At 41.8% G+C, this 24,507-nt stretch overlaps 2 protein-coding genes across 7 annotated transcripts in view; both read left to right on the forward strand.

Moving 5' to 3' along the window:
- The first annotated feature begins 5,016 nt into the window (after positions 1 to 5,016).
- On the forward strand, positions 5,017 to 16,421 carry CCDC112 (coiled-coil domain containing 112). Of its 4 annotated transcripts, none has more exons than XM_056324090.1 (10): positions 5,017 to 5,060; positions 5,714 to 5,829; positions 8,090 to 8,211; positions 10,415 to 10,504; positions 11,768 to 11,843; positions 12,416 to 12,800; positions 13,612 to 14,028; positions 14,739 to 14,834; positions 16,073 to 16,196; positions 16,274 to 16,421. In XM_056324090.1, the coding sequence occupies exons 1-9, from the start codon at positions 5,034 to 5,036 to the stop codon at positions 16,193 to 16,195; spliced, it is 1,452 nt and encodes a 483-aa protein (XP_056180065.1). In that variant the 5' UTR covers positions 5,017 to 5,033; the 3' UTR covers position 16,196; positions 16,274 to 16,421. The 4 variants fall into 4 exon arrangements, with proteins under 4 accessions (XP_056180065.1, XP_056180062.1, XP_056180066.1 ...); XM_056324087.1 differs by having other exon boundaries at positions 16,073 to 16,191; XM_056324091.1 differs by lacking the exon at positions 5,017 to 5,060 and adding an exon at positions 5,121 to 5,139 and having other exon boundaries at positions 16,073 to 16,191.
- A 51-nt stretch (positions 16,422 to 16,472) lies between these two features.
- Positions 16,473 to 24,507, forward strand: part of PGGT1B (protein geranylgeranyltransferase type I subunit beta) — a 38,631-nt gene continuing 30,596 nt past the window's right edge. For all 3 annotated transcript variants that reach the window (XR_008819362.1, XM_056324092.1, XM_056324093.1), the window contains exons 1-2: positions 16,473 to 16,885; positions 23,021 to 23,139. Coding sequence is in view for 2 of the 3 variants with exons in the window: in XM_056324092.1 (XP_056180067.1) it covers positions 16,626 to 16,885; positions 23,021 to 23,139 (379 nt within the window). In the remaining variant the exon portion in view is untranslated. The remainder of the gene's footprint in view (positions 16,886 to 23,020; positions 23,140 to 24,507) is intronic.

Raw genomic sequence — 24,507 nt, forward strand, 5'->3', positions numbered from 1 at the left:
CTTTTCTGCAGGGCACACTTCCCTAGAGAACCTTCATTATGTTGGTAATGCATTCTCATCTGCCTCGAACTTATTTGAGGTTTCTGGAGTGCTGCTGAGAGTGGCCTGAGTTAGTAGACTCTTGGCCTTTATGTGATGGGAAGAAGAAAATCTCCTGACAGCCCAGTTCTTTGCAGAAGCCACAGAAAAGGCCAATAAAAAGCCATAAGAATGTTTATTGCACTTGACTGCATTAATAACCAGTTACTGACAAGTAGCACAGGAGCTGATAAATTAAAAACTCATGATGAAAAAGTGGCAGAGACAGCTGCTGAATAAGGTCTTGAAGCCCCAGCATGACTGATGCTGTCAGCAGTGTGACCTATGCAGTGTGCCAGTTTCAAACACAAGCAGCTGCTAAGGTTGTTGATTGAATATACAAATGCGTACCAGGGACAGCATCCAACTTTTTGCTGTGGTAAGGTTTGGCCAAAACTAAAACTTTCTGTAATTTTGCCAGAGCACATTTCTGTCCTCTGCTTGCCAGACCTAAGAAGGAAGGAATTTTGGAAGACTGGGACATGAACTTAAGACTATCACCTTCATCACATTCAGAACGATTTTAAGAAAACCTTTGAGGCTTAAGTAATACATTAGAAAACATTTGTGTTTTACTGGCCTGCCTTCAATCTCTTTTTCTTTGTTTATTTCAAGTACATTTGCAGGAACCATTTTCTTTTTTTTTTTTTCTCCTTTTATAACAGGAAAGGGAGATGAACAAGAAGAGCCGAGAATGGAAGATGATGTGAAAATACATGAGGAAATTTTAGAGAATGGAAAAAACAGAAGGAAGGAATTGGAGGAAAAAGGAAGGAATGGGATGAATTATTAAGACCTCAGATTCAGTTGTCATTTACACTTATAAATCAGGAGTGAAGAACGCTAAAATGATGTGTTCATTTGGAACACCTGAATTTGTCACACGGATTTGTTAAGTTTTTTCATTTCCCTTCTGGCCTTCCACTTCTAGTGTGAAATCTGGACTTGAATCAGGATTCAAATAAAGGTTTACTTTCTTGAAAGACATAATGTGTGTTTTACAGAAAGGAAAGGAGATGGTAGTTTAGAAGAGCAGATGTTCCTATGGCCATTATGAATACAGCTTTTTTATATACCTAATATCTATATTCTTCTACAAGCATTTACAAAAGCTAAGCAACTGACTCCAGGCCTCTTTCTATATCTTGTGCTTTTAGTTTCTTTGGAGTTGCCTTCTACACAGAACAAAACATGAAAGCCAAGCACAGCTTTATTCAAAAATGAGTTAGGGTGAGTGGAATAGGCACTCGTGGGGAACAGAAAAGGGATCTTCTGTCTAGCCTGGAGTTCCTCAGCATCTGGGCCAAGTCAGGCACTGGCAGAAGGTACTGGAGGACACTGACACTGGGGTGTGGCTGCAAAGCAACAAATCTTTGCATGTCTAGGCTGTCAGAGCTGCTAGCACTCCAGGACCGTTCTCTGGAGATAATTGTTCTCTGGAGAGAAAGGGAGAAGCAATGACCACTCTCTGACCCCATCAAATAAAGGGGAGCTGATGGGGCCAGGTACGATCATCCTGTAAAGAGGGCTTCATAGACAGTCAAAGGGCTGAATGCAGGCCAAGTTACCTGTAGACAGTAAAAGTTTACTGTTGGTTTCTAGAAAGGAAAAATACAGAATCTAGGCCTTTAGTAGCTATCAGGTGCTTCTCAGATGACACCTGGTGGACAGAAACTGAAGAGGTGAAAGCAGACTGCTTTCACAGCGCAGAAATACCAACGCTGCTTGCATCTGCACTACCGCATTTACTGCCGGTGTACCTATCAGGTGCCCTCCCTGCTCTGTTTATCCCCCACCAGAGTGCATTATTACAGCACCCCAGAATAAGCACATACCATCTATGTACCTGTAACTGCTATTTTTTGCACCTGCTTCCATTTTTTTTATATTCTATTCTGACACATGAGTCTGAGGCTAGGCTAGAATGGAGACATCGTTTTCAGAAACAAAAATACAAGGAAAGCCTATGTTGTTAGCAGCAACTGGGTGCTTTTATAGGCTAACTAGACAATTTTATGAATGTCTTCACAAGTGGATAGTTGTATTCATAGGGTTAAAGGCGGTGATTTTTATTGACCATCAGTTTACTCTTTCTCTTTTAAACCACTTCCAGTTTGCTCCTCTAATGCTGGCTGTCTTTCCTGCTTGATACTTTACAACTGCCCTAGTGCATTCCCGTTGAGGATGCAGAGATAAAGCACCGATTAAAAAAAAAAAACCAAAAACAAACACCACCACTCTGAAGAGAAACATCTACTTAGAAAGATTTGCATCCAGTGAGTGGATGCTTATGCCTCCTGGTAAGACAGGTGGTTTCCTCCTCAAGGATCTCATGTACAGGAATATGATGTTACTGTGCAGTTCTTTTTCTCTATTTGACTTGGAAGGTTTCAGGGAAATGGGAGGTACTGCTGAACTAATACGGTGACAGATGAGGCCTCTTTCATAAAGAAAATATGCTGCTGTGATCAGTTCTTCAATTGCTAGCATTACACCTCCCAGGTTAACAGGGCTTTTTATGTTATTTGAGGGGTTTTGTTCTATGTATACCCAATTCCTCTAAATTTTAACAGCTTTATTTTTTCTCTGTATATTTCCATGCTTTAGTTTTGTGCAAAATCTTGAAAGATTTTATGAAGAACATCATACACAGTAGTCCGTGATTTAATAACTTCAAACACCAAATGAAGCGAGAAAAAAATGTGGGAGAGGTCAGGATTACCCTATGTAATCATCTGCCTTGTTTCTTCTGGGTCTAGATTACCTGGTTACAAAAGGGACACAGAGGCCACTCAACAGTTGTGGCATTGTACATGGCCTGGCTGGAATGGAGTCAACATTCCCCACTGCAGTCCACATATAGCTCTGCTTGTGTTTGTAGCTAGAACAGTGCTGATAAGCGCTCCAGTGTCTGGGCTATGGCTGATCAGCGCTCACACAGCATCAGGGCTGTCTCTCCAGCACCACCCCTCTTAAGGCCCAGGGCAAGAGGCTGGAGGGAACACAGCTGGGACAGCTGACCCAAACTGACCAAAGGGATATTCAATACCATATGATGTCATGCTCAGCAATAAAAGCTAAGAGTAAAGGGGGGGGGGGGGGCATTTGTTATTAAAGTGTTTGCCTCCTAAAGCAACCGCTACATGTACTGTGACAATACTTCCCAGTAAGTGGCTGGCCATCACCTGCTGATGGGAAGAGGAGAATGAACCTTTTTGCTTTCCTTTGCTTCTGGGTTCAGCCTTTGCTTTTATTCATTAAACTGCCTTTACCTCAACCCACGAGGTTTTAATCTTATTTTCTCCCCCTGTCCTGCTGAGGAGGGAGAGTGATACAGGAGTTTGGTGGGCACCTGGTGGCTAGCCAACACCAACCCACCACAGGCATATCTTGGCTTAGATGAGTCCTGCTCCACAGAGAGAATGAAGTAACATTCTGGCCCAGCTGAAAGCCAGGGTTCATCTTTATACAGCTCGATGCTTGACCTCCCCCAGTGTTCAGACCTAGAACTAGCCAAGCCTAGCCCTGCTCCAATACCTGAAATATCTCTGCACATGGTTTCTAGGGCATCCCTGTAAAGTCCTCAGGATTCTGAGTAACTCATGAGTACACAGATTGACCATTCAGAAATTGGTGAACTATGTAACAGTATCTGAATTACACCATGACTGGAGTCACCTTGCTAAAATGCTTGTTGAAAACAGGTGCTTGCTGTGGAGCTGTGCTGACCAGTTACCAGTGGAAACTTTGGAAGTGCTGACAGTCACCAAAGGAAAGCAAATGCAAACAAGTTCTAGAAGACAGTTTTTTCTCTGGCGTCCAATCGTAATGGACAAGACAAAGACAATTTTGAAAGACTGCTGTGGAGAAAATACTTTTACAAGCCATTTCAGGTAGCAATCTGTGAGAACAATCTTCCTTAATTTATGCTGATTACTATTTTCAGGTTTTGAAATGTTCTCCTTTACTTGTTAATTCCTATTCAGTAAATACAAAGAAATCAAATGTAAGCACAGTCATAACATATAGAAGAAAAATATATCAGGAAAGTGCTCTTAAAAACATCAATTAGGCAACAAAATGCCCTCAGCTTAGGCCATTTGTTTAGCATCTGTGGATGCTTTTGTGCTCTGCAGCTGGGAAAACACCAGTTGGTAGAATCTCTTTAGCTAGAACTGCCACTGCATGAATAAGATTATTTCTATTCTGCAGAAATGCTAACTGGCAACTCATTAAAAGTTTGATTGGTATATGTGAGTGAAAAACAGTATCTTGAGAGTCCCAAAAATGTATGGAATAATGCGAAACTCCTTATTTTCTCTCAGGTTAATGAGGATAAATGAAACCAGGCCCATTAGCAAGCGTGCTCTGTTAATTTAGAAAGGGCAAAAAAAGTGTTAAGTCATATAGGCAAGACAGTTAATCGGTCATAGTCAACTTACAGCCATACACGGCTCTTCCCAATTAACAATTAACCTTAGAAGAGCAGGCCAGGGTGCCACCCTACAGGTTTGACGCATCCCTGCGGGCATGGCTCCTCAGCAGCCCGCCAGCCAGGCCCACTGCCCACTGGCTCTGCCGCGGGTGACCGTGCCGGGACGCCAGCATGCAATGCCCAGCCCGCGGCCCCTGAATTTCAAGACAACTCACGGGGCTCTGCCAGCACCGGACAAGAGCGTGGGGCCTTCGAGGCCTTTCACCGCCCCACACCCACACCGCCGCAGCCGCCGGCAGCCGCTGAGCACTTCCCCCTCCCAGGCGGCCGCTCGCCTCACACACGCACTGCCCGGCTCGGACAACGCCGGGCAGACCCTCTGCGCCTAAAGCACGCCTTTTTCCTGTCGAAATCCCAGGATTTCAGGACGCTTGCACCGACGACACGCCGGGCGCGGCGCCGGCCGCCCCTCAGCACCCCCGGCGGGGCGGGGCGAGGCGCCGCCGGGGCCGCCGTCAACATGGCGGCGTCCGCCCGGCAGCGGCAGGTAAAGGCCGCGGGGCGGTCGGCCGGGGTCCCGCCGTGTGGGCCCAAGGGGGGGCTCCCGCCTGGTGTGAGTTGTAGGGGTAAACGTTAAATGTACACCTGTGGGAACAGCGCGGGTTTGTGGGGCCGGCCTCAAAATGGCAGCTTTGCAACCTGAGCAGGCGGCTTCCTCATCCGCGTTCGGAGCAGTGGTTGTGTTAAGGATGCTTGGGGCTGCTGCGAATCTTAAGAGTTGGCAGTTTGCAGGAGTTATTACGCATTTTTTCAGAAGTTAAGCAACGGCTTTTCTCGGACAAGATGAAATGGGGGTAATCCACTTAGTGTAGATCACATGCCGGTGGTCAGGCAGGTGGGTGACCGAGCCATCAGGGGTGATGGCTCTGAGGCATAGCCGCTGCCCGGGCTTGGTGCTGCGGCATGGTGAGCAGCCTGTCTGCACTCTCCATTTTTCTGTTGAAAAATGCGTTTTTGTATACAGTCATCAGCTTGCCATCACTAGTTTTACACCTGCGTGGCTTAAAATTAGTTGAAATGCACAGGTATAAAACTGAAGTAATGCTGTTACTCTGCACTGTGGTGTTGTCTGCTTAAAAATAATGAGTGATTAAAAAATAAATACTGTTTTTCAGTAACACTTGATTTTGTTATGCACAGAATGACAGCTGTTCCAGTACTGCAGGTGCTGGTCGACAGTTTCAGAACTGGAAGATGAAAGCTGCACAAGCTAAAAAAGTTGAATTTGTAAGAACTGCAGAAAAGCTAAAAACTCAGTAAGTTAAACACTTAATCATAAGTATATTTTCATGCTGTTCTGGAGGTTATAACCCAAGGTTCGAAGTAAGAAGTTATGGTAATGAAACCTTTAGGCTAAGATTTCTTTTTGAGCTCCAGTGAGCTCAGGCACATTATTGTGGTGGTTGCAGGAGTTCAGGATGGGCTCATGAGCTCCAGAATGCCCTGTTGTTGTAATTACCATTTGGACTTTCGTCAGTCATCTTCTTTGGTAAGCCACTGCTGCACTAGATGCGCAGAAATTAAAGTGCACGTGGCATAACTGAGTTCTCAGTTTTTCTGCTCAGCTGTGCTTACCCTTCTAAGGACCTAAAGCCCTTAAGACATACCACCAAAAGGGGAATTGCAGCACTGGCCTGGTTTCAGGTGGGGTAGAGTTAATTTTCTTCTTAACAGTTGGTGCAGCGCTGTGCTTTGGATTTGGTGTGGGAATAATGTTGATAATATACTCATGGTTTTAGTTGTTGCTAGGTGATGTTTACACTCAGTCAAGGACTTCTCAGTTTCTCAGGCCCTGCCAGCAAGAGGGCCGGAGGGGTACAAGAAGATTGGAGGGGAGACAGCCAGGACAGCTGATCTGAACTACCCAAAGGGATATTCCATACCATATGATGTGACATCATGCTCAGTATATAAAGCTGGGGAAGAAGGAAACAGGGGGATGTGGGGAGTTACAGTATTTGTCTTCCCAAGTAACTGTTACACGTTATGGAGCCCTGCTTTGTTTTGCTTTGCTTGTGTGGTTTTTGCTTTACCTATTAAACTTTCTTCATCTCAACCCATGAGTTTTCTCACTTTTACCCTTCTGATTCTCTTCCCCATCCCACTCGTGGGGGGAGGGAGCGAGTGGCTGTGTGGAGCTTAGTTGCCAGCTGGGACAAGCAGCATTACAACAGCTTCCTCAGGGAACACTGAAAGCACTTCACCTGGAATATCTAGGCCACTGCTTTGTACAGTTGGGGTTCAAGACAGCTTGAACATGAAAGTGATTTAAATCTGTTTCCCCTCATCTTGACTAAGTGCTGTAACTACACTGGCAGCTGAAAGAACAGGGAAGTTTCCTCTGGAATGGATGAACTTTATGAGGAAAAGCTGGTATAGCCACCTGGCTGAAGGAGAGCTTTGTAGTTATGAATACTGAATAAATAGTGACACTTAAGTCTCACAGCAGTGTTTTACACTGTCTGGCTAATCAAGCTTCTCCTTGGTTATTCTGGATCCTGGGTTATGTCTCAAAAATTGACTGATGGATAATGTAGACATTCCTATGCAGCTTCAAACAAGGTATGCCATTTAACTATGGCACATTGTCCTTCTGTTGTGCTTTGAAGGCTTCTAGTGCACCATGTGGGGAGATTTAGCACTTGGGTCTGGTCTGTGAATTCCCATGGACAGCAACGTATTTAAACAGTGAACCATAAACTGCACTGTATAGGAGTTTGAACCATATAGTAGCAACAGTCAGCTGAAGAACCAGGCTACTACTGAGAGAGTTTCTTGGGCTGTCGGTAGATTTGCTTATCGTTGGGAAACCTGCCAGATGTCTCTACTCTGGCACCAGTGTCCTCAGGACTGCAGTCGTTTTGCATGTGCTGTTCTGTAAGTCAAACCTTAGTATACTGCCTGGTTGTAGTAAGGGAAAGCACATCCTGCTTGGAGTTGTGCTCTGAAGCTTCAGACCTTAGTAAGAAAGTATAAGTCACCTGTAGCTCTCTGTACTGTACATAAAACAGTCAGCAAGTAAGGTAGCGGCTTTAATATCTTTAATACCAAAGTTATTTAACTGTAATTAAGTTGAATTTTCAGTTGCACTGGTACTAGTTGACTAGTGTTAAGGCTGAGGGAATGTACTTGTTTTGTCAGTGGTGGGGCTCCATCTATGTGTGTAACTGCATTAATACAGCCTGTCTATCCCTGCGCTTTCCAACGGCAATTGTCAAAAGGCTGCCAGATAGTAAGTGTACAGATGAAGTTTCAGGCCATTTCAGCATGTGAACCACTGCCTGCCAGCAAAGTAATTCCCTTGTTGACTTCTTCACATTCTTGAGTTACTTTGGTGTGTAGTCTTTTAACTGTAGAAAGATTGTCCTTGAAAACAGCTGGAGGAACAAACCGGTGATTTGTATAAAATCTAAGACAGCCCTGTTGACACAGCCTCAGGTGGATACTAACACCGGGAAATCTTGGGGCTTTGCTAACTCTTTATGTCTTACTCAGAATGGCAACCTTTTTTTCCAGGCTTGCAAATATAGAAAAAGGAAAAAATGGACATCTTTACAATAGGAGGAGTAATTTCAGGGTAGAATACAGCATGCTAAAGGAACTGGAACATAGCATGACTGTCAGCAGGAAAACTGAAAGTAAGTTGCCGCGATTGAGAGACGGGACGCAGCTTGATGCAAGCAAATGTCACTTTAATTAGCCTAATATCATGATTATATACACACAGGTAATTGTTACATCTTATTCTGATTGGTCCAAAAACTTGCTTATTCTATAACTGTGTGGCAACTCGCGCAAAGATCTCACGCTAGCTATTTAGCAATTCCGCAACACTTAAAGACAACAATGTCTGCAGTTCTTGCACCACTTCCTTGGGCAAGCTGACAAACCAACCACCTTATTCCTTGTATAGTCTCAACTTGATACTTATTACTGAAGGGTACAGAAACAGGGACTTTCTCATGTCCCTTATCACCAGGCCTTGTGACCCACAAGCTGGAGCACATTCCTTTCAACTAACTGATTGTTCCTTGTGGTCCTCTTCCCAGGCCCCCTCCTGCTGTAAGTGGGGTCTTATTTAGGGTTTTTTTTGCTTTTTTTTACTTTACTGATTGTTTAAATGGTTTCATAATCAGTAGTACAGAGAGACTAGCTCAGGTGGAAGGCAGATGCTGATAAAAGTGTAGTACTTCACCATGTGTACTGCTTATAAAGAAGACTTCCACAATTCACTTGCAAAACTCAGAAGCATAAACATTTTGGGCCTTCCATGTCCTTAAGTGTTTTCTTCTAATCCTGAATGTATCTGATACCACTCACAACAACTTTGGTGGAAAGTTACTGTTTTGGAAACTTTGAATCAATTTTGTGTGTATATTTCAAGATCTAATGCAGTCTATCTAAAGTACAAGAAATATACATTTGCTGCTACAGAAGTTTTCACTCACTAATTGCTGCCTTTAAATGTATTTCTAAAGAGTTCTATGTTTGCATTTTTCAAATTCATCGGTAATAAATGTTAATAGTCTAAATGGTCCTGTGAGATGGTGAACAGCCTGACCTACAGTATCTGTTCCGTTTATGAACCAAGTAAGTACTCCAGGGAAAAAATGGGACTCCCTGGTCACAGTACCTACATTCTTTCCAAAGTAATCAAATAAACTATTCTATGCCTTCTGATACAGAAGATCAAAACAAAATAAGTTGAAGAAAGGAAAGGACATGTAAAGATAACTAAAAACATACTTGCCTTACAAATGTGTATGTGTCCTAATGTGCATCTTTTAATTAAGAAAACTTATCATATCCTTTACATCTTGCAATCCTTAAGAAATTTAAGTATTACTGAAGAATGACTAAGATAAAAAGTTCAGAAAATTTTACAGGGGTAAGAAAGGATCTTGGAAGTATGGATGGAGATACTGGTGTGAGATAGTAAAGAGGACAGAGATGAGAGGCGTAAGGCACTGCGTGTGACATGTGAAGGAGTGTTAGCATATGATCTTTTAGGGTGTGTACTACAACCCCCAAACTTCCCATTTACTATGTTTAAGGTCTTTCGGCACGATCTATGTGCTTTTACGCTCTCTGTGGTCTCAGCAGGAACTAGTAGGGTGATGACGTAGCTGCGTTTTATTACATTTAAGTCTTGGACTCTGCTACCCCTTCCTTAAACCTAATCTTTTAGGACAGAAGATCCAGCTCCTTAGTACCTAAGATGTATCCAGAACTACATCTTCATCAGTATCGTATTTATGGACGTAGGAGAAGCCAAGTGGTAACAAAGCAAATAAGTGCATGCATGCGTGGAGTACATGGAAACATTGATTCTACTTTAGTTAATACAGCAAATAAATAAATTTTTGCCGAAGTAGTACATTCACATACGCTTCCCAAATTTGCTTTCTTTTAATTGATGAGTGTTTTGAAGCCTAGGTCAGAGTCTCTGTCAAAATTCTAGATGAGTTGTCATCTGCGTAGGCAATATTCTCCAAATTCTAGTCACCTGATAAAAGGTTTTGAAAAACAAATAACCATATCAAACTGATCTAATCTAGATATGACTATCCTGTTGACCCCATTAGAAATAAGAGCTACTAATTTTAAAATCTGTTGCCACCGTGTGGGGAGGTACATGACCTGTGCAGTCAGCTACATGCAGTTACAGTCATGTTAAAAAGCTTAGTGTTACAGCCGTTTCTTATGATGGAACAGAATTCGTGTCCCTGCTTAGATGAAATCCCCGGTTTATTTTGGACACTTATTGCCCTTGTTCTTGTATTGAATTTAATACACAAATAAACTGTTAGAACTATCAGCACTTTATTTTTTGTTTGACAGGAGCTAAAATCCTGGAGCAGCTGTCAAAAATACAAAATAATGTGAAGACACTTCAGCAACAATTAAAAGATGTGAAGCCTACCCCAGGATGTAAGTTGTGATGACAGATTTAAAAACATTTTTCCCTGTAGATAGATTTCTTGCATAGCTGGGCTTGTGAACCTGCTGCAGACTTGGGATACTCCTCCAGTCTGCTTTGCCAGAAATCTGGGAAGAGAAGAACACAGAAGTTTAAGAAATGGTGAAAGATTGTGCAGTCTGTGTGGAAACAGAGAAAATTCCTCTGTCTTAGAAGTGGTGTTGGTTTGTTTCTTTAGGCAGTTGAAAACCAGGTATTTTATCTATGTAACTCTTTGCCTTATGTAAAATAAAGTTAGTATTCTAGTGCCATTCAGATATAGCTCCCTTTCATCTGGTAAGAGGTCACAGAGTGGTGTCAACAGGGAACTTATTTCTAGCCATCCACATGACTTGAAGTGTGAGTTGGAATATTCTATGAAAAGTGCTGAAACAACTCATCCCGTTGGGTTGTTTTGAAACTTTTGGAAAATAGGCACTGAAAGGGCTTTCTGATGCTAACTAAAGTAAGTCTCATGTCATTTCTTCAGTGTCTATTCTATAAAAAAATACATTATGTTTTTAAGCTGTCAGCAAAGATACTGAGAACTAACAAGGCATGAAAGCTGAACTAAGTTTTTGATGATGTAACTGTATTAATTTAGTTTATTATCTTCTAAAGCCAGGTTAGTTAAACTATGTGTTTAATATATGTCCGTAGAGATATGCTCATTTCAAAACAGTTTTTAAAACTTTTTTCTACCATTGCAAAATATATCTTCTCTAGCAGCTGTCTTACTGTCTTTCTTCGTATCAGGGCTACAGCATGCTGACAATACAGGACAAAGTCTTTGATGTTTCTTTGTCAGCTTTGTAAAAGTATGTTAAATAGGATTGCTACAGCCTGGTATAAATGAAAAATTTGCGTGTACTTCTTAAGTCACTACCTGCGTTGTTACAAAAAAACAAAAGTGGAAAGTTTTTAGGATAAGGCTGTCTTATGTTGTGCAACAGTTGAACGTTACTCAGAATCAGACTTGTTTAATGGAAATAAACATTTATACTGGCATTTGCATCTAGTTAGCTAAATCACTGTGAAATCACACATTTTGACTAAATGAGAGCCTGTCTTCTAAGGCAATGTGTTTAGGATGGAAATGCATGCTTTTTTTGTAGACTGAATTAAAAGTGTCCTATAAGTCTCTGCAACTGCCTACATTTCTGGATAGTGCTGAATTAGTGGTAAATATTACAGACTTCTGAAGTTATATGCTCGTTTCTTCTTTTCCTTTTTAGTTGTTGACAGGCTCAAGGAAATGATGGAAGAAGTTGAAAATGCAATCAGTGCTTTTAAAGAGGAACAGAGGCAAACGTATGTTTAGACGTACTTCAGCTACAAGAGAAAGTGCTTTCATAAGACACAATGAAAACTTTGCATTAATCAAGTAAACTGTTCTTTTGATTTATTATTTTGCTAGTGATCCTGTGGTATGTAAATCAAAACTCAAGCTATCAATGTTAGAATCTTGATAAACAGCCTTTTAGCTGTTTATATAGCTATTGGAGTGATCCAGTATAAGAATAATTTGCTTATGAGAAAGGCTGAAGATGACATTGTGGGGGTTTTGTTGTTGCTGTGTTTTTGGTTTTTATGTGGGTGCCCCCCACCCCCCCTTTCTCTCTGCTGGTATCAGGAGGGGATTGAGTTAGTTGTTTAAGTGCCATAAATGTGTGCTTTCATTAAAAGGGTAACTTAATTCTGATTGTGTAGTACTTTTTTATGGGATCATTACAATCGTGCTGCCATTTGTGCTATCCTTTCAGTTCTTAATCTTTGAAGAATAGATTTTGTCTGGCATTGAACAATTCCAGAATTCATTTTTGGTGAATGTACAATGAATACTGAATTTTTTTCTTACATTTCAGTGTTTGTTCTCTTTTCAGATATGAACAGCTTTTAAAGGAGGAAAAAACTGCCATTAATGAGCTCAGTGTCTTTGAGAGAAAAGTGTGGGCATCAGGCAGCTCAACAACAGAAAAAGTTCTGAAATTACTATCACCCAGGGCCTCAGTTGGTGAAACACTGGAAAATCATCTACCTGAAGAAGTAGTAGAGTTTGAAAGATTTCTTCAGCGAACAGGAGGACGGCAAGGAGGCTGGGATGATTATGATCACCAAAATTTTCTGAAAGTATGGACAAAACACAAAGGAAGGCTGTCTTACATGGATGAAGCCCTTGGGTATCTCTGTGGAAGAACAAAAAAGGATATTGAACAGCATGACAAATGGTATCAAGAATTTCTAATTTTACAGGAAAGAAAGAAAGAGGTAAAATAACCCATCTAGGGTTTTTGTAACTTTAAGAAAAAGGACTTATTTTTTAAATGTATATATATCTTATTTTTGTATTTGCCTCGCTGGTGGTGGTGCTAGGTGGATTTCTATTATAGTTGATGGTATACAACTGAAGTCCTTAGCATCCACAATTTGCCAAAAATATTTGTCTTGAAGAATTACCAATAAGCACAGACTTAACAACACACTGAAATGGACTGTGTATTGCCAAAGTATATTATAAATGCTTTTGGTGGCAACAGTCCAGCAATTTATATGCCAATCCCAGAGCATTAAGTGATCCTGTGTGAAACTGCAGTCTTTGTGGCATCTGTCCTTAAGTCTGTCCCACTGTAGGGGTAGTATACATATGCCATACTGACATACAGAATTATGATTTCTTCCAGAACTGTATCTGAGTGATAAAAAATACACTGACAGAGTTATAAAATAGTAGGTGGATTTTTTAACTTGAAGAAAAAAATGAAGACCTGAAATATGATTGCATTAAAAAAAGCATATTGCGCTAACATTCGCAACTACCCAAAGTTAGTATGAATGCCATAACTTAAATAATTTTAGCATTCATGTATTAAACCTGCCTGTGTGATCCATAAAATAGGGGAAAAATACTGTGAGAAAGCAGCCGTAGGTGCTTCATTGCCTTAAGTTTTGCCCTTGGCAGACTTTTAATTCTTATATGTGGTTTGTGTCCTTGGAAGGTATGTTTTCATCTGACTTAGTCAATGGGAATGTGTGGAATTTTCATGAAGACCCCTTTTTTCCCCCTGGTATTCTCTTGCAGTCAATTAGGAAGTGGAAAGAAAAGCAGCAGCAAGAAAAAGAAGGAAACTTGAAGGAGAAAAAGAAATCAGAAAAAATGCTCAAGGAAGAATGGCTACAGCATGAAGAAGCTCAGAAGCAAAAGGTGGAAAAAGAAAGAAAAAGACAAAAAACAGCAACTGAAGCATGGAAGAAACAGAAAGCAATAGCATTTGCAATGGAGCAAGCATCACAACTGAAAATCGAAGAAGAGAAGGAGAAAAAGCAACAAAAAGAATGCCAGCGTCAATGCCACATTAAGTTACTGTTGGAAAGATACACCCTGCAGAAGAAAGAAAAGGAGAAACTTGAAAAGCTTGAAAAGGAGAAGAGAGAGGAAGCTGAAAAGAAGGAAAGGAAGAGAATTGCTGCAGAAGAAATAACTAAGTTTCAAGAGCGTGTGCGTAATTACATATCCATTTGTGCACATTCTTTGAAATATGTCTGCTTCCTCCTACAATATAATCTGTTAAACACTTTATAACATCTAAGTTTCATTCATGTAAATCTATTTTTGATTCACTATGATATAACAGCATCTGTTACATACAAGAAACACTATGAAACTATTTTAGACAAAGATGTTCCTTTTCCTCTAATGTCAGGATGATTCAAGCCACATGTTTATTTCTACATATAGAAGTGGTTTTATTTAGTTTAATGTGAAAATGTTTGGGGAAAAACAGCTTGGGCTGCATTGCTCTCCATGCTACAGAAAAAGTCGGAAGACCTTGTTGTTCTAGCCACACATGAAATAAAGAGATGTTTCAATGTCCTGCAGGTTTCACTAGCTGTAAGGTCAAGTTAGATCCTATATCTATGTAAATCTGGTTATTGGAGAACTGATATTATTGTCAGCATTCACATTTATATATATAATTCTTATAAGCAGAGATTCTTCAACTACTATAATCCATTTTTTTTACCAAAACTGTAACTATCATTTATGCAGGACAAGTGATAGCAAGTAGTGTAAATTTATTCTGTACTATGACAAAATAATGTAAAGACAAAAAAAAAATTTAGATGTGAAAAACCTGCACATGTACTTTCAGAGAGCTTGTTTTACTTCCAAAGAAAGCTTGCTTTTACATTTGTTATATGTTTCAGGATCTACATAAACTGGAGCTAAGGATTCTACAAAAGCAAGCTAAAGAAGTAGAGAAACAAGAAAAAGAAAAAAGATTGGCAAAGTTAAGAGAGAAGGTAACCGGTGGGTTGACCTTGGCTGGATTCCAGGTGCCCACCAAGCCACTCTGTCACTTCCTGCATCAGCAAAACAGGGTGGGGCGGGGGAGAAAAGAAGATGGAAAATAACCTTGTGGGTCAAGATATAAGTCACGCACACGGAAGCTAAGGAAAACAAAAGATGTTAATCTCTACTTCCCATCAGTAGGTGATGTTCTGCCACGTCCCGGGAAGCAGGGCTTCAGTACCTGTAGCAGTTGCTCCAGAACACAAACACCCCAAATAACAAATGCCCCCGCTTCCTCCTCCTTTCTCTTAGCTTTTGTATCTGAGCCGATGTCGTATGGTGTGGAATATTGCATTGGTCACTTTGGGTCAGCTGTCCTGGCTGTGTCCCCTCCCAAGGTCTTGCCCACCCCCAGCCCACTGGTGAAGGGGGGAAGGTCAGAGAACAGCCCTGCTGCTGTGGGACGCTGCCCAGCAGTGGTCAGAACACCGCTGTGTTATCAGCACCCTTCTAGCTACCAGTACAAGCACGGCCCTACGAGGGCTGCGGCGCGGCTCAGCCGGGCCCCATACAGTAACTTACCTTTTTTTTTTGTTTTAATCTGAGGTGTGTGCAGCTTGGTTGGTTAAACAACCTTTTTCCTCATGGATCTAAAAAGTAGTTATTTTATTTATCTAAATGGTTGACAAAGAAAAAAAATAATCAGTCATGTTTGTTATCAGGAGTCAAAAATCCAACAGGCATAGTTCTTCTGTTCAGAAGAAAAGAAAAAAACAAACAACCCAAACCAAACCAAAACAACAACAACAAAAAACAAATGCAAGTATTTATTTTCCTCCCAGCAGTATTTATTCTGGGAGGATGTATATATGTATACATATATGTATATATATGTATGCCTATAGGTCATACAGATGAGCTGCAATATGGGTGGTAGGTTTTAGTTTTTAAAGTTTTCTACCATCAGTTAAATGAGCAGGCTGGCTTCCAGAAGAGTTTTGGGAACAGTGTTTGGGTTCTTAAAGAGTTTAACCTTTTAAATTACTGAAGTTTAATGAAAGCAAGCAGTTGTTGCCTCTCTACTGATTTCACGTTTCTGCTGTTTCCTGTGATAGTGTGGAGGGAAAAGTCTTGTTAGCCAGATGCGTTTCATTTACTCTGCGCCTCTTCATATGATGAAGGCGTAATGACTGTATGTGGTGCATTCTGTGATCAATGAAAATGACCGGTTTGTCTGTTTCACTCTGAGGTCGAGATTCATGTCACCAGAGACCAGACCAGGCTGTACAGACCGACCAAGGGCTGGGAGGAACGCATGAAGGAGACGGCACCATCTGCCGCGGAGCCGCAGTCCCGTATTCCTCACAGGTAAGGTGGGTACGATGGATGCATTGCGTGACAAAGGCACAGTTATATATGAGCTCCTCATGCTTTTTTGCCTCGTTTTCAGAGCTATCCCACCCTGGAGACAAGGGTTATAGATGAGCTGCTGCCTTTCCCCCTCACTGGGCGATGACTTCCTTGACTGCGAAGCGGCCTGCAGCCCTCGGGAGTTGTCACAAACCATGCTTGACACAATGACGTACATTACCCATGTATTTGGTGTGTGTGTGATTTGAAACGTCACCTATCAGACTGGCAGGGTTTGCCTGAGGGCATATTCCCGTGTGCATCAAAAGCGCCTTTCCCCGCCGGTTCCCGCCGCACGCACCCACGGGGCGCGGGGCACGCCGCGGTGACGTCGCTGCGGAGCGAGCGACGCAGTCCGGGCGCGACCGAGTGCGCGCGCGGGCGGCGCCAAGATGGCGGCAGCGGAGCCGGAGCCGTGCCCGGGGGAGCCGGAGCCGTGCCCGGGGGAGCCGGAGCCGTGCCCGGGGGAGCCGGAGCCGTGCCCGGGGGAGCCGGAGCCGTGCCCGGGGGAGCCGGAGCCGTGCCCGGGGGAGCCGGAGCCGTGCCCGGGGGAGCCGGAGCGGCTGGAATTCCTGCGGGAGCGGCATGTGCGCTTCTTCCAGCGGTGCCTGCAGGTCCTGCCCGAGCGTTACTCGACCCTGGAGACTAGCAGGTTAGCGGGGCCGTGCTTCGGGGCCGCCGAGCCCCGTCGCCCTCGGGCTGGCGGCCGGGGTGTGGGCGCGCCCCCGTCGCCCTCGAGCTGCGGCGTGGGAAGGCGGGACAGAGCCCGTTGCATTTCGCTCCGCAGCCCCGTCTCGTCCCGGGGAGGTGGCGGCTCTTCCCTCTCGGACGGGCGGTGGCGTTGACGGGAAACCCCCCCTCCCCCCCGGAGAGGCGACGGCGGGCAGGCTGCAGCTCAGCACCGTGCCGGCCGCCGTGGCCCAAAGGAAAGGGCTGCCTATAGATCCGCCCACCAGCAGACGGCTCGTAAAATAGAGGTGTTGGTGTAGGGGTTTGGGCTGTGCTCGCTTGAACTCCCCGACATCCGTGAGGGGAGACTCATGGTCCTTTCAGTCCACATTCAGGCCTGTGATTCGCTTCTTTTAATCCACCCTGGAAGGCGATTTTGAAATAAATTACTTAAGCCTTTTGTAGCTTGTAATCAGCATGTGGAAGGTTTTTGTTTATGTAACAGGAATAGTTAACTTTATACTAGCTAGTGAAGATGTAGAAGTACTAGTGAAGTATGTGCCTTGCTTTGAATTAGGCTGACATGACAAGCCTGTGATGGCTTCTGAATGCATTTATTTCAGATTCTTAAGGTAGTCAGTTACATCTGAGGCACAAAAGGATCAGTAACTTGATTCTTGGGCTGCACTTGATAAAAAACTTCGAGATATGTAGAGGGTTTGGTATCTTACTGAACCACTAAACACATGGGATGCTTTTTGCTTTGTAATCTGCAAGTCCTGCTGTGAAGAATGCTTAACGGCTTTGATCTTCATGCTAAATCAAGCATCATTTCAGTTGAGAGTACAAGCAAAAACTTGGCAAAAACATGTAAGGACTAGTATGGATAGTGCCAGACTGTGTGTGGAATAGTACATAACTTAATGCTCAAAAGGAAGGTTATAAATTTTCCTTTCAGAGTGTTACAAATACCGTACCCAAGAAAACTCTCCAAATAAGTGACAGTTGAGAAAGACGACATTCGTTTATTGCAGTGCTGGGTGCAGGGGAGATCTTTCCTCCTAACATGCACACCAAGGTACTCAAGGGTACACATTGTATACCATAGAGTATTTGCATACTCATTGTAACCAGTCTGTCAGTGAATGACAAGTTTCTTACTTTTCATGCAAATTAGTACACATCTCAGATAGCTCTATTGATGCTTTTCACCATACTCCCCAAGGCGGGGGGGGGGGGTGTGAGGGTGGGGGGAGCTGTTTGAGTCGTAGGTCCAGATCTCCCACTGCCACAATTACTTTTGTCCTACTTCCAACTGACTTTCTGTTGGTGTGTGTGGACTGGAACACTTTATCAGTTTGTCTCTTCTTAGGGCCAGAGCTTTCTCACTTGAAGGTATCTTTTGCACAGCATAGATGGCAGTGTTCTTTTCGCTTTCTGTCTTTGTTTCCCGACCTTGTGACATCAGCAAAAGGGGGGGAGCTGGTTCTATGTTCTTTCTAACTAAATTGTGTAAGTCTTTGGTATCAAGAGGTATAAATCATTATTCATTAAGAATTAGATGATATTTCAATGTACTTTGTCGTTTATTTTAAATGACAGAAAAAGGAAGTCTGGGCATGCTATACTCTTACCTCTTTCTAGGCATTAAGAGTTACAGTAACACGCAGACATACCAGAGTCCTAACACAAAAGGCCAACCTTAGCCACACTGACATACGGAGAAAGGCCAAAGAAACGGCATTTGTTCAACCAAGATGAGGGAGGATCTCATCACAGTCTCCCATTACTGAAAAGCTAGTTACAAAGAAAGGTGAAGGTGCACCTTTCACAAGAGATCACAGTGATGGGGCAAGAGGCTATGGTAGTGAGGTGCTTCATAGAAAAATGTCTGGATATAAGAAAAATGTTCTTCACTGTTAGAGCAGTTAACCACAAAGAGGTTATTCAGTGAAGCGGTGGAGTCTCCCTTGAACAGTTGACTTGTCAGGATCTTGGGACCTCTCATCTAAAGCCCCACATTCTGCAGAAGGTGACATCAGTGGTCCCCAGAAGCCCTTGTCAACCTAGACATTTCTGTTCTGTGATTTACAATGCCAAGCTGTTGCAGTTTGCCACTGAGCTGAAACAGAGAGTCTAGTTTACATGTGGTCTTCCCCAGTCTTACTGAATAATCCTGACAGGAATGCAGATTGTTTTGAGAACTCTTGAGAAATTAATGTGCTGTCTGAGCTTAAATTTAATGTGTGGTCATAGTAATTGCAATACATTAAATGACCAGTGCCCAATGTATTGTACATAATGGCTGTGCAGGACTGAAAAAACTGATTTCTGAAAATTGGAACCATCAGTTTGAAACTATTACAGGATGCCTAAGTTTTTGATTAACGAGCAGTCTAAGTCTTCAATTAAAATAAAAATTGTCATTGTTGAAAATCATGCATGTTTTGAGTTCGTGAAGTTTTTACTCAGCCAGAGTTTTTTTACTCCTGTTATACTGATTTTTAGATCAGTGTTCTGCAGGTGTGCGTACATGTCTGTTAACAAGCGCGGAATTGAACCATAAATGTGTCATCCCCCAGTTTCACCTTGGAGGTGCTTTTTTTGTGTTTTGTTGTTGTTGTTTGCCTTTTTGACAAGTTCAAGGTCAAAGAGTTCAGCAATCCTCCTTGAGCTGGTACTGCTGCAGAAAGAAATACTTTTGCTCTTTTAGTCTTACTTTCCTTGTTCCTGCATTTATGTGGTTCCATGGTGAATTAGATAGGGAAACTCAAGTAAATTAAAGAGAGGCTTGTTAAAAAAAAATTAATAATTTGTCAGTGAATTAGTTTTGGCTCACTGCACTGCACCAGAAACAACTGCATTTGTTGTCATCAGGCAGGGTGTAGAGGATGAAATTCTCCACAGAGTGCTGGGCTGCTCTGACTTGAGCTGTAATTTGTCAAACAGTAAGGAAGTAGATGCAAAGTTAAAGAAATCTGGGCTTACATTTGTTACTCAACTTACTGGCTCAAAGCCTGCATAAATATTTTTGTCTGTAGTTACTGCATGTAGCATCAGCAACAGTAGTTTTTAAGTGAGCTGATTGGTAGTTTCGTACATACTGATTGTCAGTACTGTGACATTTTGCAGGAGAGTGCAAGCCGCCTAGTCTCTGAAGTCTTTCAGGTTGCTCCCTGCTGCCCTTTTTGGCACGCTTCTTCAGTTTCTCAAATCGGTCACTTCAGATGCTTTCTGAATTTTGCTGAGAAACTATAGTCTTTGTCCATGCCTGAAGATGAAGAGCTTTGAATCTGTCATCAGAAATGTCTTTACTCGCTTGTCTTGGAGGGGAACTTAATACAAATCATACCTATGTTGTAAGCTTTCAGTAGGTCAGTTAACAAATAAATTTCAGCCGTCAAGCTTCGATACTTGACTTCCTAAATTAATACATGTGCAGTAACTAAAGTGGTAGAAGGCATGAAGAAAAGATACAGCAAAAATTATGCCAAACGTCGGGGTTGTCTTAAGGGCTGCTCTCTGTTGCAATTGCTATGTAGAAAGTTTTTACACTTGATGGTATGTGTCAGCTAAGGTGCTGCAAAGAATTGTCATTGTTAGTCTTGGAACATGTGTGTGTTAATTTTCTGTGAGGCAGAACAGCTTATAGAGTAAGGATGCAGCATATAGGTGGCTATATCGGGACCTGTCAATGTCCAGTGGTGCCAGATGTTCTGGCCCATCATATGTGAATTCCAACACACTGTTGGCTGTTCCTTAGTCTGCTGGTACTATTAACACAGAGAATCAACTGAAACCTAACAGTATGTAAAACCACTGTTTACATTAATTTATCTGACATACATATTTTTAAGTATGAATGAGATTTATTGTCTGTCTTGTCTGTATAGCCTTGTGGGTTTGGACCTAGTTTGCAGCAGTTTCTAGTGCTGAAGTTGGCATGTTTGTGCCTCGTTGGAAGTAGCTCTAGCTGCGTAACGTGGTGTGAAAATGTCTTTAAGTAGTTTCAGTAAAATATTGTCAAACTTACTAATTGTGGAAATAGGAAAATATGTGCAAGGTTTCAAAGAAATAATTTACTGTAACTGAACAGTGTTGTGTTTTTTTATAAAAGTAGTAGTTTTACTTGAAATGGTTATTATGCGGAGACAGTTCGGGTTACACAGATCTGGTCAATGGCAAAGTTAGTATAAGCCTTGAAGTATTAATTTTGCAGCTTGAAAGACAATTTTTTAGTCATCGGATGTCTTAAAAGATACTCGTTCCACTTAAAAAAAACTTTGTGTGCAACATACTTTTTGGGGCTTTCTATATTCAGAATTTTTATTTGTTACAAGAATAGTAAAGAGACATATTTCAGAATCCAGTGATTACAGAATAAGTTTACACTTCTGCTACAAATACTTGCAGTAACGGATCTGTACACTATTCCATGTTTGATATTTTTTTTAATTATTTTATTTTTTGTTTTTGCAGGGACCTTAGAGCTGCATGGAGGGATTTTTTGAAAAAGGAATGTTCGTGTTCAATATCCAAGCATATTATAGATTAAAACCTTTTGTTTGTAAGAGTGGTATGAAAAACAATGTAAAAGCTGAGGGTCAAAGTAAAAGATAGTGTAAAAGCAAGTAACCTCAGTTTAACAGTACATCATTCAACTGAGTTGTGGCCACTGCTTGTGCTATGTAATCCCAGATGGTAACAGTTTTGAAGTAGAAGTTGTTGACTTAAATTCTACTTGGGAATGGCCAGATAATGATATAGCAGCTGGTCAGGCTACTGGTAGGAGTGTCACCCTTTTGACATTGTGCCATTGTATTGAGATTAGCGTTTGCTGCATTGTTGTTTTTCTGTGATTTAATCAGAAGAATTCTTTTGGAGGTGTGTTTTAGGTTGACTCACATCACCATTTTTTCTTTGGTCTTACTATTTGTGGTTCTGATGCAGAACCACATGCAGAAGTTAAGTGGTTGTAGAGACTTCTGTCTACATCTGTCTCCTCGTCTTCAGAGGTACCTAATACTTATGGTCAGGGTGGCTCACCAGCTTGTGAGGTAATTGGAGATTATAAATTAGTCTGCTAATGAAAGCTGGCATTAACTTTTGGGTTTCTTTAGCATGCTGAACTGTAGTTCCTGCCTGTGTTTCACAATCCATCATCTTATCTGGTGAAAGGAGAGCAAGAATTTCTAGAAGGAGAAGCAGATGCAAGTGTGGGTGGCAAAATATACATCCAGCTAATTTTAACCTGAGTCAGAACTTCCAAGGTACCATCACATGAACATTTTCTCTCATAGGAAGCTATCTTGAGTTCCTAACCCAGTGCTGTTGCTTCAGTGCTTTGTTAGAGCAAGTAGTGCAACTGTTCGAGGGGCCGTGCTGTAAGCTAGGTGACTGCAGTGGTTTGAGGTAAAAAAAATGAACTCCAAGGTGTTAGATAACAGTTAAGGTAGAACACTTTTATGGAAGGAAACGAGCTGTGGGCAAGAAGGACATTCAGCATACTAGCTACTTCACTCCTGTAATGGATACTTGGAGTTGGTGTGATTAATTGTAGATTAAGTTAGTCAGTTATCTAGGCTCCTTTATACCAAAGGACAAGAAATAAGTACCTCTAGACGGTAATTCATACTTTGTGCCTATTTATACATTGACTGGTTACAAAGGAAGCCTTGCTGGTTGACAACTAACTTCTAAGCCTACAAAACTGGGTTTGGGACACAATGAGAGGCAGCTTACTGCAGTTCAGGGTTACCTTGTACTTACTGCGTATTTAGGGATTGACTCATCAGGGAGAGCTAGGGGTCCATATGTTAACAACCTAGTTTAGTTTGTTGTATGGTTTTTTCAGGTAAGCAGCCCTTAGTTTAATGTCTGAATTGGCATGTTATTACTATATAAAAGGAGGCGTGGCTTATATGAAAAGAGAAATGTTTGTACTACAAATAACTTAATTTTGTCCAGTAGATAAATTTCACACTTTCTGAGCTAGTCTCTATGCGTTGCACCACTATCATAGGCTGAGAATTCTTAGATATATCTGTTTCTGCAACTGTTTGTTAATTTCCCCATGATATTTATGGTGGGAAGTGTAAGTCTTATCTTTTTCTTTTAGGTTGACAATTGCATTTTTCGCACTCTCTGGTCTGGATATGTTGGATTCCTTAGATGTGGTGAACAAAGATGATATAATAGAATGGATTTATTCCCTGCAGGTCCTTCCCACAGAAGACAGTGAGTGAGTTTTTAGTTTTTTTTTAATTTATATTAACACCTTTACTTTTGCTTTTCACCTTGGGGAATAGTGGATGGATCTTGGTTTTTATAAAATACAAGGCTGATTTTCCTGAAGGAAGAGTTGCACCTTTAAGCATCTGAGAGGATGTTTCACCTGGTTCTGAAAGAAATGCATATGTTTAAGTATTACAAGTCTAATGGTGATAATATTGACTTCCGCTAATTGTAGCTATGCCAGGAGCTCTGAGCACAGGCATGGTTGTTTGGAACAGGTTTTGGAAAATGGGAGATGTAAGGTTAAGCAAAACGGATAAAACAGTTCCTGCTTTAAAATGAAAAATCTGTCCCTTAGATCTGTGAAGGTTAAGTTCACGTAAGGTTTTTAGAAGGAGTAATGCTGTTGCTACATCGCAGCCGTGCTCAGATTGGAAGGTGCATAGTAGATCCAAGCCGGAGAGGGAGCTCGTGTCCCTTTCCTTGACAGAAGTCGAGGAGATGCTGTTTCTGTGGGCTAGTTGGTATTGCCGACTTCTTTCTGTGGCAGCGCAGGTGAAAGGCTAGTAGTAGTGGAGGAGTGGAGTGGGTGAGGCACCTGCTGCTTAATGGAAGGTGGTGCTGGCGTGTTAAGTGCTGCTGTGGTGATAGCTCCAGGCTGGGTGCTAGAGAAGAGGTAATTCCTGTTGCCAGTCTGTAAAATCGTGAACATGCGCTTTGTATGTTGGATGGTTTAGAAAGAAAATCGTGTGTTTCCTTATATCTAATCTAATTATATATTACAAATTAGGTCTCTTCCCCTAAAAGAAGTTTTATTAAATGAAAGCATTTTTATTAAGTACGCATATGGAAGTCAAGATTGCTGATGCTTTATTTTTACAGTTATAAGAAGATCTGTTCTGGAGACTTACAATCAATCAGATTCAGCCCAGGCATTAGTTCTATTAGATCTGGGTTTCCTTGTGTTATGTTCCAGGACTGATTATCGAAAATTAGAGGATTGGATCATATGATTATTCCCACAATGTTTTTGATCATGAGGAGATTCCTGTCCTTTAGCAGTAAAAAAAAAATCCAGGGTGTACATGCTTTGGTTTTAGGAGTTAGTAATTTTCTGATCTTTATCCCAGTCTTCAGGAATGTATTCTGGAAGAACAGTGAAGATTGCAGGAACAGAGAATGGAACAGGCATTTTTTGTTTGTTTGGCTTTGATAGTATGCAGTAATTCTCAGGGGGGACTTAGCCAGTGTTTGGAATAGTCCCATTGTCAAGAGCCTCCTAGGGAGGGCAGTATAAATCTCAGCATGCAGGTGTGGAAGCTAACACTCCAGGGCAAAGCTGAGATGTGCTGCTTTTTCTAGCTATCATCC

This window comes from Falco biarmicus, chromosome Z (genome assembly GCF_023638135.1).
Source record: "Falco biarmicus isolate bFalBia1 chromosome Z, bFalBia1.pri, whole genome shotgun sequence".
NCBI classification, from domain to species: domain Eukaryota; kingdom Metazoa; phylum Chordata; class Aves; order Falconiformes; family Falconidae; genus Falco; species Falco biarmicus.

Excerpts from the sequence above, each read along its gene's own strand:
- CCDC112 (XM_056324087.1), top strand. The coding sequence starts at position 5,034 with ATGGCGGCGTCCGCCCGGCAGCGGCAG. Across the intron at positions 11,844-12,415 it reads AAAGAGGAACAGAGGCAAAC|ATATGAACAGCTTTTAAAGG; the intron begins GTATGTTTAGAC and ends TTCTCTTTTCAG. Across the intron at positions 12,801-13,611 it reads TACAGGAAAGAAAGAAAGAG|TCAATTAGGAAGTGGAAAGA; the intron begins GTAAAATAACCC and ends ATTCTCTTGCAG.